General features: G+C 36.8%; 1 protein-coding gene across 3 annotated transcripts in view; it reads right to left on the bottom strand.

Annotated features, from left to right (window-relative positions):
• Positions 1-11,554, bottom strand: part of SECISBP2L (SECIS binding protein 2 like) — a 78,890-nt gene extending 67,336 nt beyond the window's left edge. The window contains exons 1-3 of one of the 3 annotated variants that reach the window (XM_020977697.2): positions 11,196-11,554; positions 2,738-2,916; positions 293-617 (exon numbers count right to left, since the gene is read on the bottom strand). In XM_020977697.2, coding sequence (XP_020833356.1) covers positions 293-617; positions 2,738-2,916; positions 11,196-11,225 — 534 coding nt within the window. In that variant the 5' untranslated portion in view covers positions 11,226-11,554. The remainder of the gene's footprint in view (positions 1-292; positions 618-2,737; positions 2,917-11,195) is intronic. The other 2 variants (XM_020977641.2, XM_020977553.2) reach the window with 2 other exon arrangements.
• Between the last annotated feature and the right edge of the window lie 9,932 nt (positions 11,555-21,486).

Below are 21,486 nucleotides of genomic sequence, written 5' to 3'. Positions count from 1 at the left end.
ATCATGGCAGAAGAGCCTTTCAAAAGATTTCACTTACTACATTTTTTTTTAATTTTAGTGAGTAATTGGGGTTATGTGGCTTGCTTGGAGTCATACAGCTAGGAAGTATTATGTGTCTGAGGGCACATTTGAACTCAGGTCCTCCTGACTCCAGGGTCAGTGCTCTATCAACTGTGCCACCTAGCGGCCCCTACATTCTTTAATATAGTTTTAAACTGTAAATGATAAGTTATTTGCACCAACAATAACAAAACATATTCACACTTTTGAAGAAGTCAAGGAAGTTACTTACTTTCTGCACAATGGGACCTTTGTTACTACTTCTACTTCTGTGGCTGGACAGTGGGAAGACTTGTCCAAGTTGATTTGGACGGTCTGTGCATTCTGTGGGAACAGTATTTAAAGTATTTGCTGCTGGAAAGGTGTTCGAGTAAGGTGTAGGAAAAGGATGATAAAATCCCATAACTTGGGCACATGGAGCGGGCATCAACTGGTAATATGTATATTCTGTAGAGACAGGTGGCTGAGCAGATATAATGGGATAAGCAAGGTATGGTCCTGGAGGATTTGGATTTGGTTGCTGCCATCGTAGGTCATTGTTATATAGTGGAAATTGTCTGTAAAGCCAATAGAAAAGGAGAACAAATTTATTCAATAAACAAGTCTAAAAAATCATGTTTAAGGTCTAAAAGTTTTGGTCTAAATTTAAAATCTAAAGTAAAAACAAGGAACTTTTTCTATCGTGAAAAAGAAAATAGTTCAGTAGAACCTCCAGGTAATGCTATCATGGGAAACAAAGTTTACCTTGCCTTGCTCTAGTGACTCAAATGTTATATATACGTGAAAAGATTTATTCTGTATTAAACATAAATCCAATATGGCTTCTAACAGAGTTCAACTGCATCACAAAATACTGAACAGAATCTACCACATTTACTTAAGCCTACCATTTTCTTGAGTTCTCACTGTTTTCATCTTAAAATCTAGGAAATATAATTTTATTTAAGCAACTAACTCTTAGATCTACCAAGGACAGCATCCCCAACCCCCAACAAATTCCAAAAGCTATAGCAGTATTCTGTAAAGACTTATGCTAAGGTCATCATATAAAGATCATATAAGATTCTACTTTTGCTTTTTTACTCCTTTCTCAATACTCCTTCCTTAATAACATGGATAGACACTCTCTTGTGTGCCACTTCCCTCCTCTAGCAATAGAAATGCTACCTAAGCGCAAGAAGAGAAGTAAAAATAAAAGCAATAAGCCTGTCTATTCCAGCAGCACTAATCTCAGTAGGGCACACTTTTGAGGTTCTCAAATACAATGGAGGAAGAGGGACATGCCTCCTATTTTATATTTACAGCCTCTTCAAGGATTCTTCTGATGAGGTGTGCAAGGGGCTTAGGTCTAGGACTTCATATAAAACAAGGTGGCTGGGAAGTAGGGGAAGGAGGCAAGGGGCAGATGTTAGAAGAGGAAAAGAGAGAACATTATAAAGAAAATCTTTTTTTCTTTATTTTACTTTCCCAAATATAGGAGATATGCAAGCATATAGGAGATATGCATGCACAAAAGATACTGGCTTTTAAAAAAACTACTATTCAATATAATTTCAAAAATATTAACAAATATTTATTATTATTGCTTTGTTTATGAATTCTCCAGGATAATATGCTAAGGTTGTTAAAAACGATGCCCTTAATAAAAACAAAATATATGCTGTCAAAAGTTAACTAAAATCCAGAAAAAGCACTCAATCACATGTAAATGACTATATTAACATATATCCCATCAAAGGAAAAGTTAAATGCTGTCCTTAATTTTCTGTTATTTCTTTTAAAATTGTTTTCTGTTACTTCTATCACTCAGTAACATTTATGAAATACTAGCAAAATCCCAACTAAAACAATTCCTTCAGACCCCATTATATAACCAGCACAACAATACTCAAAATCTAAGAGTCTTCAACATTTGGGGACAATTAACTTGAGTGCATAATATTTCTGGAGTACAGATTTACCGTCTTCAGCTCACATATTTTGTGTAATAAATGGACAAATTGAGTAGCAATGACATTGCTAGTTATGACTAGAAAAGTCTATACAGATGCAAAAACAAGTAAGTTCTAATCATTAGACTGTAAAATAGCTGATTGAGAAGTAAATATTGCACTAGCACCCAATACCTAGAGCTTATGATAAATGTTTTCTGACTGAAAATAAATGCTAAATATTCATACAAGATCTTATTGCTAAATCAAAGATTGGGAATAATTTATCACTGTATTAAAACTTATCTTAGTGGGATGAAATAGAATACAGACCCAAGAAGTTTTTATTGGCTTCTTCCTCCATCTTTCATTTCTCTCCTCTCATCAATTCAATTTTTAATTTAAAAAAGACTGAAGAATTTCATGGAATGATGAAAAAACATTCCTATGGTCATCACTTTAACATGAGGTGTATATCTACATATACACATAGAAACATTTCTGTTTGTACTTTATAATATAAAAATACTTTTAAAAATTGATTTTTCAAGCTTCAAGCAAAAGTTTAATTCTATAAGGATCGTCAGTCATTTTTATGAACCAGAAAAAGTGCCAATGTTATGTCACCAATAACGACAATTAAGCCTAAGAAACATACTCTGCTTTCCCCCAAAAATACACACACACACACACACACACACACACACACACACACACACACACACACACTCTCTCTCCAAAAGTACCTATTAGACTGGTTTTCCTGCACAAAGGGATAACAAGTTATCAGGTAGCTGGGAATTGGAGTTGGTTCCACTCCACTCACACTTCCACTATCACCAGGAAGTGCCATTGGGATCATAAGTGTATCAGGAGTCTTTTTCTGAGGAACAAACGGCTCTACTTCGGCAGACAGCTTGACATTCTTAAGAGAAAAATAGAAAAATGAATTAAAATCTGATTAAAAGAAATGTAAAAACCAATACAAATTTGACAAAAGAGAAAGTCTTTCAGAATAACAATGAATTCTCTTTATTCAGAACCTTCACAGAACATTTAAGAGAAACAGTTGTGTCACTTTAAAATAGCTGAACAACCACCGAGTTATTCATGCAAATCCATCAATTAAAACAATGGAAAATGCATAAAAGGTCACCAAGTTTCAATGAAATCACTTCTTCTTGCGCAATCAAAGCTGTTAAAGCAATCAAGAATACAAGGAAGTCATACTTCAGAGACTAAAAATAAACTTAGTAGTAAGATATTTAATTCCACAGACAAAATAGTTTGGGCTTTACTAACTTCTGCCTTTTGCATTGGGATTAAGGCTAAAATAGTTACTTCAAAAATATAAAAGCATGCATTGAGATTTCAATACACAATATAGACATCTAACTCAAAAGAAAGCAACTAAGGTGAAATAAAACTTAAATATTTAACACAAAGAAACAACTTTCTTAAATTGATAAAAATTGCTGGAAAACTGAAGATGAATTCAGTATAAAAATTCTGAAACTTCAAAAAGTATATATTCTATATTAAATGTTTATTTTTTCTAAAAAAACTTGGATGAATTAAAATATGGTATCTTTCTTTGAACGGCAAAGTGTCACTAATGTAACAATACACATTTTAGAATATTTAATGTTACATTACTGTAGGAAAATTCTGAATTATTATCAAGTTCATTAACTTGAATGTGAAATCTTCAGCAATTATAAAATCACAAAAGATTTTATGCCACAAAATTTCAATGAAATTTGTGAGAGAAGAAAGTTTCAGCACCCATTACTTGATATCAATTTAATTCATTTGGGTCAGAGATTAATTAGAGACTCCTTTTGAAGTCTGGGGAAACCTCTGGATCTTTTCTCAGAATAATGTTTTTAAAAGCATAAAAGAATATACATAGGATCACAATGGAAATCAATTATATTGAAATATAATTTTTTTAAAGTTCAAAGACCCAGATAAAAAGCTTGATTTAGGTTTTAAAAATCTGTGAAAACCTGACTTACAATGTCATTAGCTATTTTTTTTAAATTTTTTTTATTTTTAGGCAATTGGGGTTAAGTGACTTGCCCAGAGGTCACACAGCTAGTAAGTCTCGAGTGTATGGTCTGAGGGTGGATTTGAATTCAGGTCCTCCTGACTTCAGGGCCGGTGCTCTATCCACTTCGCTACCTAGCTGCCCCTGTTGTTAGCTATTAAAACCTACATGGCACAGGCTTCTCAACACCATTATGAGTTAGTGTCAGGCAATGCTGTCAAAAAAATATTACGAGGTCCCTGTACAAAACATAAGAATCTGTAGTAGAGTAGTAGCCCTAGACTCAGAGTGAAGAAATGCGTGTAAGTCCTACCTATGACACTTCCTAACTATGAGGCCCTTTAACATCTATGAGCTTGTTTCTTCAACCCTAAAATGGGCTTGAAGAGCACCTGTAGTACCTAACAGGGCTACTGTAAATTTCAAAAGATAATCTCTAAAAACCAGTTTGCAAATGTCAAAAGACCACGTTAATTAATACAAATAGTAATTGACATTGATATAGATCATATTCTTCTTTCTTATATAGAAGTCAAACAATATTTACTTAAAAAAAGGAAGCGCAAAAAACCAGATCATTAATTTGATATTTTTTTCCTTAACAATCTTCAAGCTCCTTACTCAATTTTGCTCTTCTCCCTAACACTAACTCTCAAGTAACTGAAGTAGATATAATATTAACGATATGCTATCTATAGTGGTATAAAAAATGCTGTAAATCACTACTGATTAGAGAAATGCAAATTAAAACAACTCTGAGGTACCACCTCACACCTATCAGATTGGTTAATGTGACAAAATAGGAAAATGTTGGATATTGGAGAGGGATGTGTGAAAATTGGGACACTAATGTACTGCTGGTAGAGTTGTAAATCGATTCAACCATTCTGGAAAGCAATTTGGAACTATGGCCAAAGGGCTATAAAACTGTGTATACCTTTGATCCAGCAATACTACCGCTAGGTCTATATCCCAAAGACATCCAAAAAAAAGGGAAAAGAACCTATTCGTAGAAAAATATGTACAGCAGCTCTTTTTATGGTGGCTAAGAATTGGAAATCAAAGGGGTGTCCAACAAGTGGGGAAAGGCTAAATAAGCTGTGGTATATGATTGCAATAGAATATTACTGTGTTATAAGAAATGACTAGCAGGATGATTTCAGAAAAACCTGGAAAAATTTACATGAACTGATGCATAGTGAACAGAGCCAAGAGAACATTGTACACAGTAACAGCAATATCGTTCAATGAAGAACTGTGAATGACTTGGCTAATCTCAGCAATATAATTATCCAAAACAATCCCAAGGGACTAATGGTGAATATCTGCCTCCAGAGAAATAACCAATATTGTCTGAATACAGACTGAAGCATACTATTTTTCATTTTATTTTTTCCCCTTTTATTCAAGTCTTATTGTACAAAATGACTAGTATGAAAATGTTTTACATAATTGCACCTGTATAACCAATATCTGATTGCTTACCGTCCCAAGGAGGGAGGAGTGGAGGGAGAGATAGAATTTGGAGCTCAAAACTTTAAATAAAAATATTTTTAAAAGTATTAATGTTTTAAAGTGGTTAAATTCAGTGCTTAAAATTCTCATTTGATTTAAGGACCTTTAAGAAGGCAAAATTTAGACTATAGCTTACCTTAACCATAGGTAAACAGAGGGCAAAATGTCACTACCAAACTATCGTCCAAAAAGTTAGCACTTCTTACCAACAGAATTTTAAGTGGTAGGAGAAACACATCAAATGGCTCACCAATGAACAGATAGCAAGGGACTATTATAATAATTGAAAGTTTCTCTAAATCAAAAAAAAGTCATACCTTCAAATATAGTTGAAAGAGTAGTAGACACGGGAGTTGAAGAATATGGCTTCAAGTTCTGTCTCTACTTACTATCAGACCTTGTGCTACCTTTCTAAAGTCACCAAAGCCTCTCTTAGCCTCAGTTTCCTCATCTCTAACTGAACTAGACAACTTCTAAAGTCCTTTCCAACTCCAAATTTATGCTCCTATGAACAAGAAATTCAAAGATTTGGGTTCCCTCTGCTTTGATAATGCACATGTTCCTGCAGAGTTGTGTTTAAATAATTTTTTAAAAGAAACAAACTGTTTAATGAACCAGAAATAAGTTTAAAATCCTCTTGCAAAACAATAAATTGTTTTGAAATGTGAATAATCATAATCTAACAGGACTGTTTTGTAAATCTGCATTTGTGCATATTAATGTATTTTTAAAGCAAGGAATATTTCCAGATCAAATGGACTATATTTTAGCGATACTAAAAACTAATAAAAACAAAACTCCCAAATGAAAATAATCAATATAAATGGTAGTAACCTCTCTACAAAAAAATATATCTCTGCAAAATATTTCTTTTATTTGCGGTTAAAGTCTTGTTCAGTTCAGAATAAGAAACAGTTCTCACTCATTTCAGTTTGTGGTGCCCAAAGTACATTTTATAAGACTTTTACCAACCTGATCAATGAAATGCTCAATAGGTCACATGTATAATTTAGAACAAAATTTTTTGCAAGCAAAGAAAATTCATATTTATTCAGTTTTAAGCTTGTTTCTCCTTTGATTTGATATGCTTTTTTCAATAGCACTAGTTATATATATTTCATTCCAACAATTAAAATAACAATAAATACAAATGACTCCTTTGTTCTTTGCCTCAAAGAAAGCTACTGTAGTCATCACCAGCTGCAAACACAGAAGATGTCACTAGTAGGAACAGACTGGTAAACTATATTCTACAGTTACAGCACTGGATAGTTTTTTTTTAAAAAGATCTTGTTTGTTTTTAAAGATCTTTAGGAAGTTCCATATCTCAAATTAAAATGTATTATCTCCCCTCCCCCAACCCAGAGATCAGGAAAGCCAACATTAAAATTTCTAATTGTTCTCTCATATACCACAATTTGATAAAGCAGATATAAACAATATGTTGGGAGTGATTATAGCACTAAACTAGAGAAAACTAGAGAAATAATCCACTTGTATTTGTTTGAAAGTGAAAAGGAAAATTTTGAAGCCAGCAAGAAAATGTAGTGTGCTACGGGAATGTAAGGGAAGGAACATGCTACATAGGTATGTTAAAATTTGGTTTTATTACTACATATTTGAATTTGGGTTTTAATTAGAGGTTAGAGAATAGTCATTATTTTTCAAGATCTATTTTTCAGACGTCAGAAATCTCACATCAAGAATCTGACTCTCTGAAACACAGCTCTAAAAATACAGTAATACATCCAGGGAAAAAACTAGTATTACTAATGCTAAATTATACTTTTGCCTTAAGTTATCTAAAAAAAAACCAACTATGAAATTTAATTATCTTTCATTCTCCAAAGTTCTTCAGACTCAGTATATCTTAAATGAAATTATTTCATAATTTAAAAACTATCACTGTAAAAATTATGTCCATATAATTACACCTATAGTAGGTACATTAGGGAGTTTACTCATTTCTTCATTGTAAACTATCTTATGGGGAAATTACAGAAGTAGAGGCTATTAATGACATTCTTTCTGCAGCTAGCATATTCAAGTTACCACTTCCCAAAATTGAGAACTTAGAAAGAGATAAAAGTCTTACTTCAAATCCATTTCATTAGTCTACTCAAACATATTCAATGGGCTACTAAGAGCCCACTTAAATTCAACAATTGCTCACAGAGGCAGCTAATGCTAGGCCTGCTGTGGGAGGGGATAAATACCATCTATATATTTATTATTTGTTGGTAATCTACAATGCACATTTTTTGGTGATGAAATTACAAAAAAAGAAGGTAGACTTTTCCTCTATACCAAACAATGTAAAACTAAGTCTCAATGTTTGCATTAGAAAATAATGTCTCACAATGAAGTTTCAGAAGAAATTATACCTCCCACTTAAAGAAAAGGAAAAAAGTCAGATCACAAAAACACTTTGTATTTTGTCCATTTTAGAATGGAAATTGAAGTCACTCTTTAAGATATTTTGCCTCTTGTAGCCAAAAGTACATTCTGAAGGAAAGTGTGATATAATGAAGTAAAGAGTACTCAAGAAAATCCCAGAAGCTATCCTCCTAACTGCCTGGAGATTTACTCAAAATGTTTACACTGACTAAATAAAGCACTTGCCAAAACAAACTACAGGAGTAACTTCAGTCTAAATGTAAAACTTTTGCAAGACTTCAGAACACATTTAGAAAAATCAAAGTCTGAAACTTTAACTTGTTAACAATCAGTTTTCCTACCCACTTGCATTCCTATTCACTTGCTTTTTTTTGCTTAAAAAAAAAAACCAAGTAAGTAGACATAACCTAATCCAATTCAAATAAAATATGGGATGTAGTACAGTATGTATACATACTATTTACTAGTACTATTTATTAGTCTGTATTTACTAATTATTGACACAGTGACAGAACAGCCTTGAAATCTGTGTCATTTACTTTTACATTCAGACATAGAAGCCAGTACTGGCTACCCTAACTCTACAGTTTAAAAATGAACACATTTTGGGTTAGTATTTTTAAAGCACTGGGAATTATGAAAACGCACTTTTAAAGGGAAGACATCATAAGAAATTCCACTCCCTTATAATTCCTGCTATATGCATACATAGACCTCACAGCATTACTGCTTTCTTTAATTCTTAGAAAGTAACAAAACAGTCAACAAATTCTAAGTGCAGAATTCTCCATTAGTTACTCATTGGAAAGCAGGCCAATTTTTTAACTTTGCGTACTCAGTTCTTATGTCTGTGTAAATAAATTGGTTCATACTTCAATTTCCAGAAACAAGATTTCTTTCACTGTGCGTAACAGATTATGATCTGCAATTTTTGTTGCCATGTTTGAAATCAAACATTTAATAAAATAAAATCTAGTTATTAATTCTTCCTATCTCTCCTCACACTACTTTTTTCAAGAAAAAGCTACACATTGTACCTACTGTTCTAGAACACAAATGAAATCTAGAAATCTGCCTGTTTTTCTTGGCAATTACAATCAAAATATATGCTTTTATATAAAAGTATCTTAAAAACTACTAGAATTTTCTAGGACATAGTCTCTTCCAAATGTTGTAGTCATTATTACAATTAATAATATTTACAGAATCACAGTACTTTTAATGGCTAATAGGTTTATATTCTTAGAAATCACTTACTCCAAATCCCTCATCAGAAACTCTTAAATATACTCTTTTACATTAAGCAAAAAACATCACAGGCCAGTCTAACCAGATAGAGAATTAAGAGAATACTTATCAAGAAAAGAACCAACTAAGTTTTTGGGTAGAAAGATAAACACACACACAGAATACACACACTTGGTACCAATCTCCAGCCTTCACCAGAAATTATTTCCTCATACACTTCATGTTACAAAGATGATCACATTCAATTAAATAGCTATGTTAAAAGTTGTTGTTTAAATGGTTAATTGCACTTCCTTTAGGATGAAAGGGATTTTAAGTACACACTAGCATTACTAGTTACTGCTCTGGCATCCTGGTGAATAACCAAAATATTTAACCCTCTCATTAGCTTACACCTATAAACAAGGAAATGGTTCAACAATCTCTTATTTTGTCACACTTCAAAAAGTCAGCCATCTTTGATAAATACTTTTCATACTTGAGTCAGACAAGCCACAAAAATTAAGGCAAAGGTATTAACAAGGTCAACAGAACACAAAATATATTTGCCAAAGCCCTTTCCTATGAATATTCCCTTATGTAATTCCATATATTATTCTACCAAATCCATTCATGTTTTTAGATATGTGTGTGCATATACACATCTAAAAGTGAGAGGGGGAAAGGAGAGAAAAAAGAGAGGGGGGGAGGGAGAGAGGAGGAAAAGGTGAGAAGAAAGAGTGGGAGCGAAAAGAGAGGGGGGAGAAAAAGTGAGGGGGAGGGAAGAGAGGGAGGGAGGGATCGGAAAGAGGAAAAGAGAGGGAAAGAGGGAGAGAGAGGCAGGCAAAGACAGAAAGGGAGACAGGGAGAAAGAAAGGGAGGAGAGGAAGAGAAGAGTGCCTAGATCATAAAGTCCTAGGAAGTTGGGAACCCCTTTATTAATTTGCCTCATGCTTTCCTACCCCCAAGAAAGATCCACATTGAATCTCTCTTCTTCCTCCATCCTATTACTAACCATTTCATTACTTAGTTAAGGACTTCAGCAAAAGACACGCATGGAAACGAAGTATATCCATCAAATTTGCTTCTCGTTAACAGCTCTAGGAGGAAGTTTTGGGGAAGGGAGAAAAAAAGGCTAAAACTTTTGACTGAAATCCCCCCCTTTTTTTTTGGACTGTGCATTTCAATTGTTCCTGTCAACCAGTCACTATCATCGCTCTACAATTACTAATCAAGACTTCGGAATAAAAACAAATAAACCAAACCAAAATAAGTCCTTCTCGGATTTAATTTAAAAAAAAAACCACCAAGTAACAAATTAATTTGGTTCGCTGAATGCCCCATCTCTTTACAAACCACCATTCCGAACTTTCAAAACAACCAGGTTTGTTTTGCTATTTTTTAAGTGTGCCCTACAATCCCTCCTGTTTAGGGTCTGTACCCGCTCCCCCACAGAGGGGAGCGCGAGAGGACGTCACTATGCAAGAGGTGGACCGCAGGACCACCTAAAATACCCGCAAGCACCTAGGTGCAGGTATCCCCCAGACTGACATTTCTTTCTAGGACACCTCCGCTGAAATGCCCTCTTTCTCATGTGTGCCCGCCTTCTGACGACACATCCCTCGGACTGTCCTTTCGAAGCTCAACACTATTGGGGTGGGGGTGGGGGTGGGGGGACTGGGGGAACTAAAGACAAGCCCACGGAAGGGGGGGGGTACCTGAAATCACGCAGGTGCCCAAATCAGCTGTCAGACCCGCCCCCTAAGGAGAACCCTCGGGGCGGGGGGCGCGGTGAGCCCCCCACCCTCCGGCCGGCCCGAGGTTGGAGCACTAGAGGGGCTGCGGGCACCAGGCGGGGGTAGGGAGGGGGCCGGGAGAACCAGCCCAGAACGACGGGAGAGCCCGGGGAGGGGGAGCTGTCAGACGCGGCCCCGGAACGAGGCTTTCTTTCCGCATCCACACCGGGCCTCGGGCCTTTGCAGGCTCCGGGGCTCGCCCGGCCTGGCCCCGCGTACCTGGTCCCCGGCTGCGGCGGCTCGGTCCATGGCGCCTCCTGCGGTAGCGGGAGCCGCTCTCAGTCAGCGTCGAGAAAGCCCAGGGCCGCTTCCCCCATGGCCCCCGCCCGGGACGTGACAGCGATCCGGGCCCTCCCGTCCCTCTCGGTCTAGCCCAGACACAGAGTCCGGCTACGCCACTGACCGTGGCGGCAGCTCCTGCTCCGGGAGATGATGGAGAAGGAGGAGGAGGTGCGGGGAGGGGCGGGAGCAGGGGGAACAACCGTGTAAGGAGGAGGCGGAGGGAAAGAAGAGGCAGAGGGAAAGGCGGGGAGACGGGGGAGGGGGGGGAAGAGATTATCTGGGACGGGAGCCCAGGAGGCTCAAACGATTGCGGAAGGCGTTGTCAGATCAAGAAAGAAGCCGCCTTCTGAGGAAAGAACGGGGCGGGACCCAGGCGTCTGGAGTGACAGAGTTTCCCGGCCAATGGATGGGACTCACAGCAGAAGGCTCAGCACCCTGTAGGCTGGGGCCTGGTCAAGGTACAAGGCTCGTGATAAAAAATGCTATCCACCTCCAGGGAGAGAACTCGTGAACTTTGAGTGCATACTGACGCATACTTTTTTCATTTTCTTTATTTTTTTCTTGCAACGTGGCTAATATGGAAATAATGTTTTGCATGACTTCACGTGTATAATTGATATCTCAATGGATGGGGAGGGGCTGGATGGAAGGAGCAAATTGAGGCTGAACTGGGGACGGGTGACTCGTATTTGAACGTGGATTTCATGCCTGTTGGCGCCCGTATTGTAAAGGTCTGTGGTTTGGGAGGTGCCCCCAGGGCCTTGGTATCTAGGACACTGTGATTCTGCCCCAGAGTACACTCAGGATCCTCTCCTGTCCCTTCTCTGTGTCGTAGGAAGGAATAATTTGTTAAGTTAATAGTGTTCAATAAGTTAATATATAAAAGACATTCTTTATTCAGTTCAGCAAACATTGGTTGAGCACCTGCTCCATGCCTCACCTGGTTCTTGATTATGGGTATCTGAAGATTTATCGGCATAGTTTTCACCCTCAAGCAAGTCTAGTAGAGGAATGAGACATGCAATTCCACTCTACAGACGTTTATTTATTGGGGCCCTACTATGTGCAAGACAAGGTGCCGCTTGCTACAGTGTGGCTCTCATGGGACAAGGAGGGGTCAGTGACCTGAAGACAAGTCCCCAGACTGACACTTAAAATTTCAGTGACTTTAGTAAGGTCACTTGACTTATACCTCAGTTTCTTCACCTGTCAAATGAAGAAATTGAACTAGATGATTTTGTAGTATCCCTTCTTACTTTAAACTGAAGATCCTGCTATCAAACTCTTCTTAAACTTACCATTGGAGAGGAAATGACATGTACACAAGAGAGAATGAGATAAGGGCAAAAGAGAGGCCCAGAGTGCTAGAAGAAATTTGAGGAGGGAGAGATCACTTTCAGTTCATGGAGGAGGTGGCACTTGAGTTGGACCTTGAAGGAAGGAAGGAATCTCAATAGATAAAAGAATTGGGGGGTGGGGTAGTCCATTGAAGGCTTGAAAAGCTATGTACTATATGGACAAAGGCACAGAAAGAGAAGAAGGTACAAATGACAAATAGACAAAATACTATACTACAAGGTTACAATATGACCAAACACATTTGCATTTTTATTATCAAAGCTTACCATTTATTTATTTTAAATTAAATGTTGTACTTTACCTAAACAAATGAAAATAAGCTTGAATTTCACAATTATTTTATAATATCCCATTTGGCCTTGCATTTCACAAATCTGACTCTAGGTTCAGCCTGTTACATGGTAGTTAAAAGATATAACTTTAGTAGATAAACAGATACTAATTCTTCTCATTGGAAGGATTAGTGGAATCCTGAATTTCCTAATTTGTTTTTTCAGTGCTGCCAAAAAATTATACTCTACTGGCCTTTGGTCATAACATAACTAATCCAATGCAATCTAATCCACAGTTTACTGAAATATTTTACCTTTTTAGGAAAAAAAGTTCAGTTATCCTATTAAGGGAATGAGCTAAAGAAAAATACTATAAATGACTTTTATGTTTTACTACTTTTATTTCAAAATATATTTGTAAATATGTGAATTAATAAGTTTCTGAGTGTAAATGAAAACAGAACTAAAATTAAATTAATATATTCTCCTTTTTATGATCTATTTAAATTTTCATTTGTGGAAGGGAGAAAACTTTAACTACATTTGCTGCAGATATATTGAAAGTAACAGAATTACAGAGGTGGAAGTAACTTCAGAAGTCTTCTAGTCCAACTCATACCTGAAATTAAATCTTCCCTATAACACCCTAACAAGCAATTATTCAGCCTTTTCTTTAAGATCTCTAATGGAGGGGTGGAAGGTGGCAACTACTTCCAGGGAGGTCCATTCCACTTTGGGACAGCGCTAATTTTTAAGAATGTGTTCCTTACACAGAATTAAAATCTGCCTCTCTGTAGCTTCTAAACTTTGGTCCTGGTTGTATCTGTTGAGCCCAAGTAAAGCAAATCTAGTTCTCTTTTCACATGGTAGACCTTCAAATATTTGAAAACAAGTATTGTCTTCAAAAAACCCCAAGTCTTTTCTTCTCCAGGCTTAACCTCCCTAATTCCTTCAATCAATCATCTTATAGCATGATTTCCAGTCTCCTCACTGTTAAAGTTGTCCTTTGAATTTTCTCCAGATTGTCAATATCTTCCTAAAAATATGGCACCCAGAATTGAATCCTGCAGATGTGGTTTGACTATTGCAGAGGACATTGAGGTTATCATCTCTCTTGTTATGAACACTATTTTTCTATTAACATAGCCTGAGTGTCCGGTTTTTGGTTTTGGGGGTTTTTTTGGCTGCTTTATCATACTGTTAGGTCAAATTGAACTTACAATCCACTAGACCTCCTTCATAATAAATGTTTATTGATTTATTGATATGAACTATTGCCTAAACATGCCTCCACCATCCTGTAATTATACAGTTTTCTTGAACCCATGTAGGAATTTTTTATTTACCCCTATTAAATTTCATTTGATTATACCCAGCCCATTCTTATAGTCTGTCAAGACTTTTTTGTGTCCTAATAATGTTGCCTACTATTTTAACTCTCCCTCTCATCTTCCTATTATCTACAAATTTGATTAAATAAATATACCACATATCTCTTGATTTGTCATTGATTAAAAGATTGAAAAAAACAAGGACAAGGAAAGATGCTAGACAGAACTCTGAATCTGGCCATTCATGTGTTTCCAAATACATCTAACTTTACTAAAACCTAGCTTCCATCACTTCATCTTGTCCATAGGGATATTATGAGAGAGACTCTGTCAAATGCTTTGCAGAAATCTATATATGCAAACTGCATTCCCCTCACTAATCAGTCTAATAAACTTTAAGACCTGTTCTTGATGAACTCATGTTAGCTCTTAGTGATCATCACTCTCCTTTTTAAGTGTTTACAAACCATTTCTTTAATCCTTTTAAATAATATGTTCCAGAAATTTGCCAGAAACCCCATAGATTTCTGAGTTCTCTTAATTTCATTATATTGGAAGATATGTACACATGACTAGAAAGAGGGAGGTTGTATGCAAAAATATTTATAGCAGCACTTTTTGTTTTTGCCAAGAAAACAAGAGGAGTATACATCAAATGGGGGAATTTCCCTTTACCACTATGCCATAACTCCATCTCTGGAGGGGGCTTTTGAGGTCACTTAATCCAACCTTCCACCACAACATTCCTAACAGGAATTTAGATTCTACTTGGACATTTAGATTCTGCTTGAACAATAAACTACTTCAGAAACAAAATGCAAATCTAGAAAGATAACAGTCTACATCCAAAAACCAATTATGGCAATGTAAAAGTAAAAGTATGTCCTGTCAGGACTTGGAAGAAGACATGCAAGGTAATTAAAGTAGAATTGCAACAATTGCAAAAGAAAATTCATAGACAAGTGCCACAGGATTTACACCAACTGATTGTAAAGAGGCAAGAAGAAATAATGATTGCAAAATACTGAAAGACAAAGATTACACTAGAGAGAAGCTGAAAACAAAAATGAAATTGCAAAGTGAACTAAGCACTGAAGATACAAAGAGAAAAAAATTCCAACTTGTAAGGGGCTCACAATCTATTCAGGGAGACATGGCATGTGTGTGTGTGTGTGTGCATGAATGATGTATAGTCTTAGAAGGCACTTAGATTAAGGAGGACTGCGAATGTCTTCTTGCAAAAGGTGGGACATCTGGTGCAAACATTCAGTGTGGGGAAATTAAGTGTTGTGTTCCACGAGGCCAGGGTCACTGGACTTCAGGGTATATACAGAAGGGAGTAAGGTATAAGAAGACTGGAAAGGAAAGAAAGGGCCTGGTTATGAAGGGCTTTAAAAGCTGAATAGTGGATTTTATATTCAATCATGTAGGTAACATGGAGCCACTGGAGTTTATTAAATGGTTTAGGAAGCTCAGTTTGACAGATGAGTGGAAGATGAGCTAGAGTAAAGAGACTTGAGGCAGTGAGAAAAACCAGCAAGGTATTGCAGTCATCTACAATGAGGTCGTTAGGGTCTGTACCAGGGAGCAGAATTGATGGAATAGAACAAATAAATTGTTGTGGACAACTAGTTCACTTGGCTACAGAGCCTACCTAGGACCTAGGATTTCCCAATCACCTGAAGAATCAAGACCAGCTTGATCTTTCACTCCCAGCACACATTGATGAGGCGGGAGAAAAGATGGCAGCAACTCCGTTTATTTTTAGCAAAGCATTTACTTATATAGCAAAATAACAGGAACTCTTTCTCAAGTTACAATGACGTAAAACCCATGCTGTGCTCAAGGACAGTGCATGCACAGTCCGTGCACTTACCTACCACCAATCACAAATGCACTGCTGATGACTAATGAGTAACTAGGGAAGTTAGAGATGCATAGAATGGAACACCGAACCAGGCGACCTTTGCTCATAGATCAATCACCCAAGAGGGGCCTCCACCCATCAGTAAGACCTCATGAACAGCCTGTGGTCCTCTACATCCTTACAGATCCCCAACAATAAATCAAGCATACTATCACAGAACTTTAAAGCTGGAAAAGATCCCAGAGATCATCTAATCTAATGGTTCATAATAAAGGGCCTAAGACCCTTGGGTGATGGCAGATTTTTCTTTATAAGGTATTCATTAATCTACATGCCAGTCTATAACTAAGCAAACATATTTTCTATAGACCTAGTAAATAATATGTCCGTTGTAGCCTTTATAGACTATGGGGTCATTCTCCCAATCTCATACTTCAAACTGTCCCCAGAGATTGGTTTAATCTTCATTGTGACCTTTCTCCAAGTTACATACCAACTCAAGACTTTGAATGTTTTTCTCTACAGATGAAAACAAAGACCATACCCCCAACCTCATGCCCTTTATTGAGTGGAAAAACAAAAATTTTCAGTTTTACTATCCCACGGTCCTATTTGTGTTGTTTCAGAATATCCCATATGGGGTCTCTCCTCCTCACCTTTCCTGCTCTCCCCAGAATTGCTTATGGGTGGATTTCCTTGCTGCTACCCAAATCCATTCAGTATTATAGAAATTCTCTTGCTGAAGCCTGAGGGCTTTGAACTATTTTCTTTTTCATTTTTCTTTTTTTTCTTTTTTGCTTAGGCTGTTGGGGTTAAGTGATTTGCCCAGGGTCACACAGCTAGTAAGTGTTATGTGTCTGAGGCCAGATTTGAACTCATCTCCTCCTGACGCCAGGGCCAATGCTCTATCCACTGTGCCACCTAGCTGCCCCAACTTTGAGCTATTTTCAAAAATATTTTTGTAACTGTATTTCAATATAACTCATTTTCTTTGTAATATTATTCTGAGGAAGAGTCTATAGGCTTCACCAGACTGGCAACAGGGGTCTAAGACACAAAGATGTTAAGAATCCTGTACTAATCTTTCCCTTAGAGTTGAGGTCAAGTGACTTGTCCCAAGGTGATGACCTCCTCTGCTACCAAGCCAAGATTATTCATAGTCTGTAGGTAGTACCTACCTATGGTAGTGTAGTCTATAGAGTCCCTTCTAGTCTCAGATGTCTCCTAGTCTTCCATTGGGAAGTTCTGGTCTTACTGTTCTACCACTTCCCAGATTTCAAAAGGGAATGTTGACAAATTCCAAGTCCCATTTTGGTTTGAAGAGGTGGGCAAGGAAACTGGCTGAGTCATAGTTTCTGCTCTGTCCACCCCTTCCTAACCTGTCTTCTCATTTGTTCATTCTTACCATATGGTCAGCTAACAGACTGACTATATATGTGTATGTGCATGCGTGTGTGTATGTGTGTATGCATGTATGTATGTTTATATATGTACACACATATATATCGGGTTATATAAACACAAACAGGAAGTATAAGGTCAATTTATATATATATATATATGTATATGTGTATGTGTTTGTGTGTATATCAGGTTATATAGACACAGGCAGGAAGTATAAGGTCAATTTATGAATATATATGTATACGTGTGTGTGTTTGTGTGTATATCAGGTTATATAGACACAAGCAGGAAATATAAGGTCAGTTTCAGCAACCTCTTCCACTCTTCCATGAGGCTTATTCCTTCTAGGTGAAAAGGGATAAAATATATTTAAAAAATTCTTAGTCTATGAGCTCTATCTCACAGTACAGCTTTTGGGAAGGAAGGTTCCTTCAATATTGGCAAACCCTCAGGATTGCCAATAGGAAAAAGTAATTTTTATTCAAGGCCCCCATTGGTGGACCAGGCAAAAATATAGCTAATATAACTTTCAGTGATTGGGAGGCCCTATTTCTAACCCATCAGGGAAGAAAGTCAGCCTAATACTACCTGTGCAACATTGGGCGAGTCCGTTAGTCTTCTTCCTAAACCTCCATTTCCTTACCTATAAAATGAGATAGTTGGACGAGATGGCTTCTAAGATCCCTTTCAGCTCTAAAGCTATGATCCTATGAGCTTATGAATCCTCACTAGGGCATGATTCGGAGCTGCTGTATCTGATACAATGAACCTCATCCTTGGTCAGCATTAGCCCTTGATGTCAGGGTCCTTGCCATCCCTTGGCTCAGGACCTCTTCCATTCCTCTAGGTAGCTGAAGGTTTCCTAAATGGAGATGCAGTAGCTCTCAATGCAATAACAATTACAGAAATGTTCTTCCAACAAAGGAAAGGTAAGGCACAAAAAAACCAACAGGAATAGAGCTACTAGTAATACAGTGCTACAAATCACTTTCCTGGAATCAACTCAGTCCTCACCAACCCTGTGAGGTAGACCCTACAGATAGTATTATCTTAACTTTACAGATGGGGAAACTGAGGCCCAGAGAAATTAAAGTGTCATGACCATGGCCAAACTGTTAGCTAGTGACAGGTATGGGATTCAAACCCAAGTCTTATGATTCATTGTCATTGTATTATAGCTACTTCTATTTTTGCCATTGTATTATAGCTACTTCTATTTTTATATCCCTGAGCCCAGTACAGTAATTTTCACAAAGTCTGTATACATCTAGTAAATTAAATTAAGTAAGCATTTACTGAGCACCTACTATGTGTCATGCCCTGTAGTAGATGATGGGAATACAAAGATAAAAACAAAAACCATCCATACGCTCAAAGAACTTAAATTCTACTAGGGAGAAATAATGTGTACAGATAAGGAAATACCAAAAAATATGCAAAATAAATATAAAGTAATTTGGGGTAAGGGGAGTACTAACAACTTGGAGGATTAAGAAAGGCTTACTGAAGGAAGTGTCTTCTGAGTTGAGACTTGAACGAAGCTAAGGATTTCAAAAAGCAGAAATGAGGAGGAAGAGGATGTGGGATGGAGATGGCGCCTGAGGGGGACAATCTGTTAAAAGGTGTGGAGGAAGGAGATGGGATGCTGTGTATGGGGAACTGCAAAAGGCCAGTTTGACAGGAACACACATGATGCAAAGGATGTGTAATCATCCAGGAAAAAATAGGCTGGAGTCAGAATGGGAAGGATTTTTGAACACCAGACATTGAAGAGTTGCATTTTATCTTAGAAGCAATAGAGAGACATTGGAGCTACTTGAACAGAGGAGTATCTAGACCTGTACTTTAGGAAAATCAGTTTGGTATCTGTGCAGAAGATGGATTGGGAAAAGGAGAAACAAAGTACAGAGACCAATTATAAGGCTCTTGCAATTGTCCAGCTAAAATGTGATGAAGGCCTGAATTAGGGTAGTGGTCATGTGAGAGAACAGAAAGTAGCATGAGGGCCAAATTTCTGTTGAATCAGAACCTTTTAAAGTCCTGATTTAAACTCTTTTTTTAAAAAAAAGTTTTATTGATGTTTTTAATCTTTACAGAATACCTTTTTCTTTCAGATACATCTCAAGCATCACCTTTTTACATGAAGATATTCCCAGCTGCTGGTCCTTTCTCCCAAATTACCTTGCATTTAACTACTTTGTATTTACTTGTATTTATTCTCCTCATATTTATTCCGTATCACTTATATATGTACTTTTTATCTTCCCCATTAGAATGTAAGTTGCTTTCGAGTAGGGATTGTTTAGCTCTTTATATTTGTGTCCTCAGTGCTAACACAGTGACTGACACTTAGTGGTCATTCAATAAATGCTTGTCTGTAGATTGTATAATTGATTTACATTAAAGTCCTTTCCTTCCCCACCACTCTCCAGTGCCCTCTCTTATAACGCATAAAAATAATGAATCAGCAATATGCAATTCAGAATTTTTTCTCTCATAGTGTATATTCCATCCTAATTTCTCACCTCCACAAGGAAGAAACTATATCTGTATCTATGTACATATATATACACACACATGTATATTCATGTGCACATATGTAAGTATATATAATTCTCTTTTTCTAAGACTTTAGTTGTTGATATTTTTAATTATTCAGAGTTGAAGTTATAGTGATTTTTTATCTTTTTTATGCTGCTATAATAGTTTTGTATACTGTTCTCTTGGTTCTGTTTACAGCCAGCAATTAATGCAAGTTCAAATAATGCAATTTAGTGTGAATTATAAAATGATATTGGGTCTCATTTTATGCAAACCCAAATTCAATTGAAGTGACACCATGGGTGATAGTGGAGGGTTGTCTTCAGTTTGCACTTTCTTATCGTTGTGTGTGGATGTGATATAGTACTTCATACTATATTGCCAATAGGTTGTGTTAATCTTTTTTAAAAAGAGCCCTTATGTGTGACCCCGGGCAAGTCACTTAACCCCAACTGCCTTAAAAAAACAAAAGCCCTTAACAAAATGGACAAGAAGAATATTTCAGATAGAAACGCTGTAATACAAAAGGAAGAGGAGGAGGAAAAGGAAGAGAAAGAAAAGGAAAAGGTGGAAAAAGAAGACTAGGAGAAGGAGGAGAAAGAGAAGGCGAAGAAACTGCTTGCTATTACGTTAGAGCAGGTTATCTGATGTAACTGATCGGCATAGACATGGTCTTAATAACTCTAAAACAGGACAAGATGTCAGAATGCTTGAACCTGTGGTACAGAATGTTATAAAGCACAGAGGAGAAGTAAAAGAAAAAGGCAAAGTTGTGTCGGCTTTTGTTGGTTTGTAAACAACTACGAGGAACAGAAGTGTAACAATGATAGAAATGGAGTCTTTTAGCTCTCTGGTTTGACAATTGTGGGAAAAGCCCATTCCTCTTAGTAGAGCAGCCATTTAGGCGAAAGCTTCAAGTTTATTTAAGGTAGGGGAAGAACACATTAATGAAGCAGATAATGAAAAAACTTTTACTACAAGAGTTGGTTGGTTTAACCGCTTCAAAAATCAAATTCTATTGCATAAGATTAAAATTACTGGAGAAGTGGCCAGTACATATAAGAATATCATAGCTGAATATCCTGATGAAAATAATCAAAGTTGTATATACACTGATCAGCAATTTTTAATGTGAATGAGACTGGTTTATTCTGGAAAAGGATGCCTTCCATTGCATAAGAAAAAACAATCCAACCTGGATTTCAAGTGTCTAAGTATTGCTTACCACTTTTGTTGGGAGGTAATGCAGAAGTAAGGGAATTTTAAGTTAAAATCAATGCTTGTTCACAGGTCTCAAAATCCGTGAGCTCCTGAGAGGCCATACCTGTCTATTGCTTCCAATTCTTTGGCATAGATGACTAAAGCTGTTTTCAAAGACTCATTTTCAAGTTATTTTAACCCAGCTGTTGAAAAATATTGCAAGGACAACAGTATCATGTTGAAAGTATTACTGA

This window comes from Phascolarctos cinereus, unplaced genomic scaffold (genome assembly GCF_003287225.1).
Source record: "Phascolarctos cinereus isolate Bilbo 61053 unplaced genomic scaffold, phaCin_HiC Scaffold_3;HRSCAF=262, whole genome shotgun sequence".
NCBI lineage: Eukaryota > Metazoa > Chordata > Mammalia > Diprotodontia > Phascolarctidae > Phascolarctos > Phascolarctos cinereus.
This window is presented reverse-complemented; position numbering and strand designations above follow the sequence as displayed.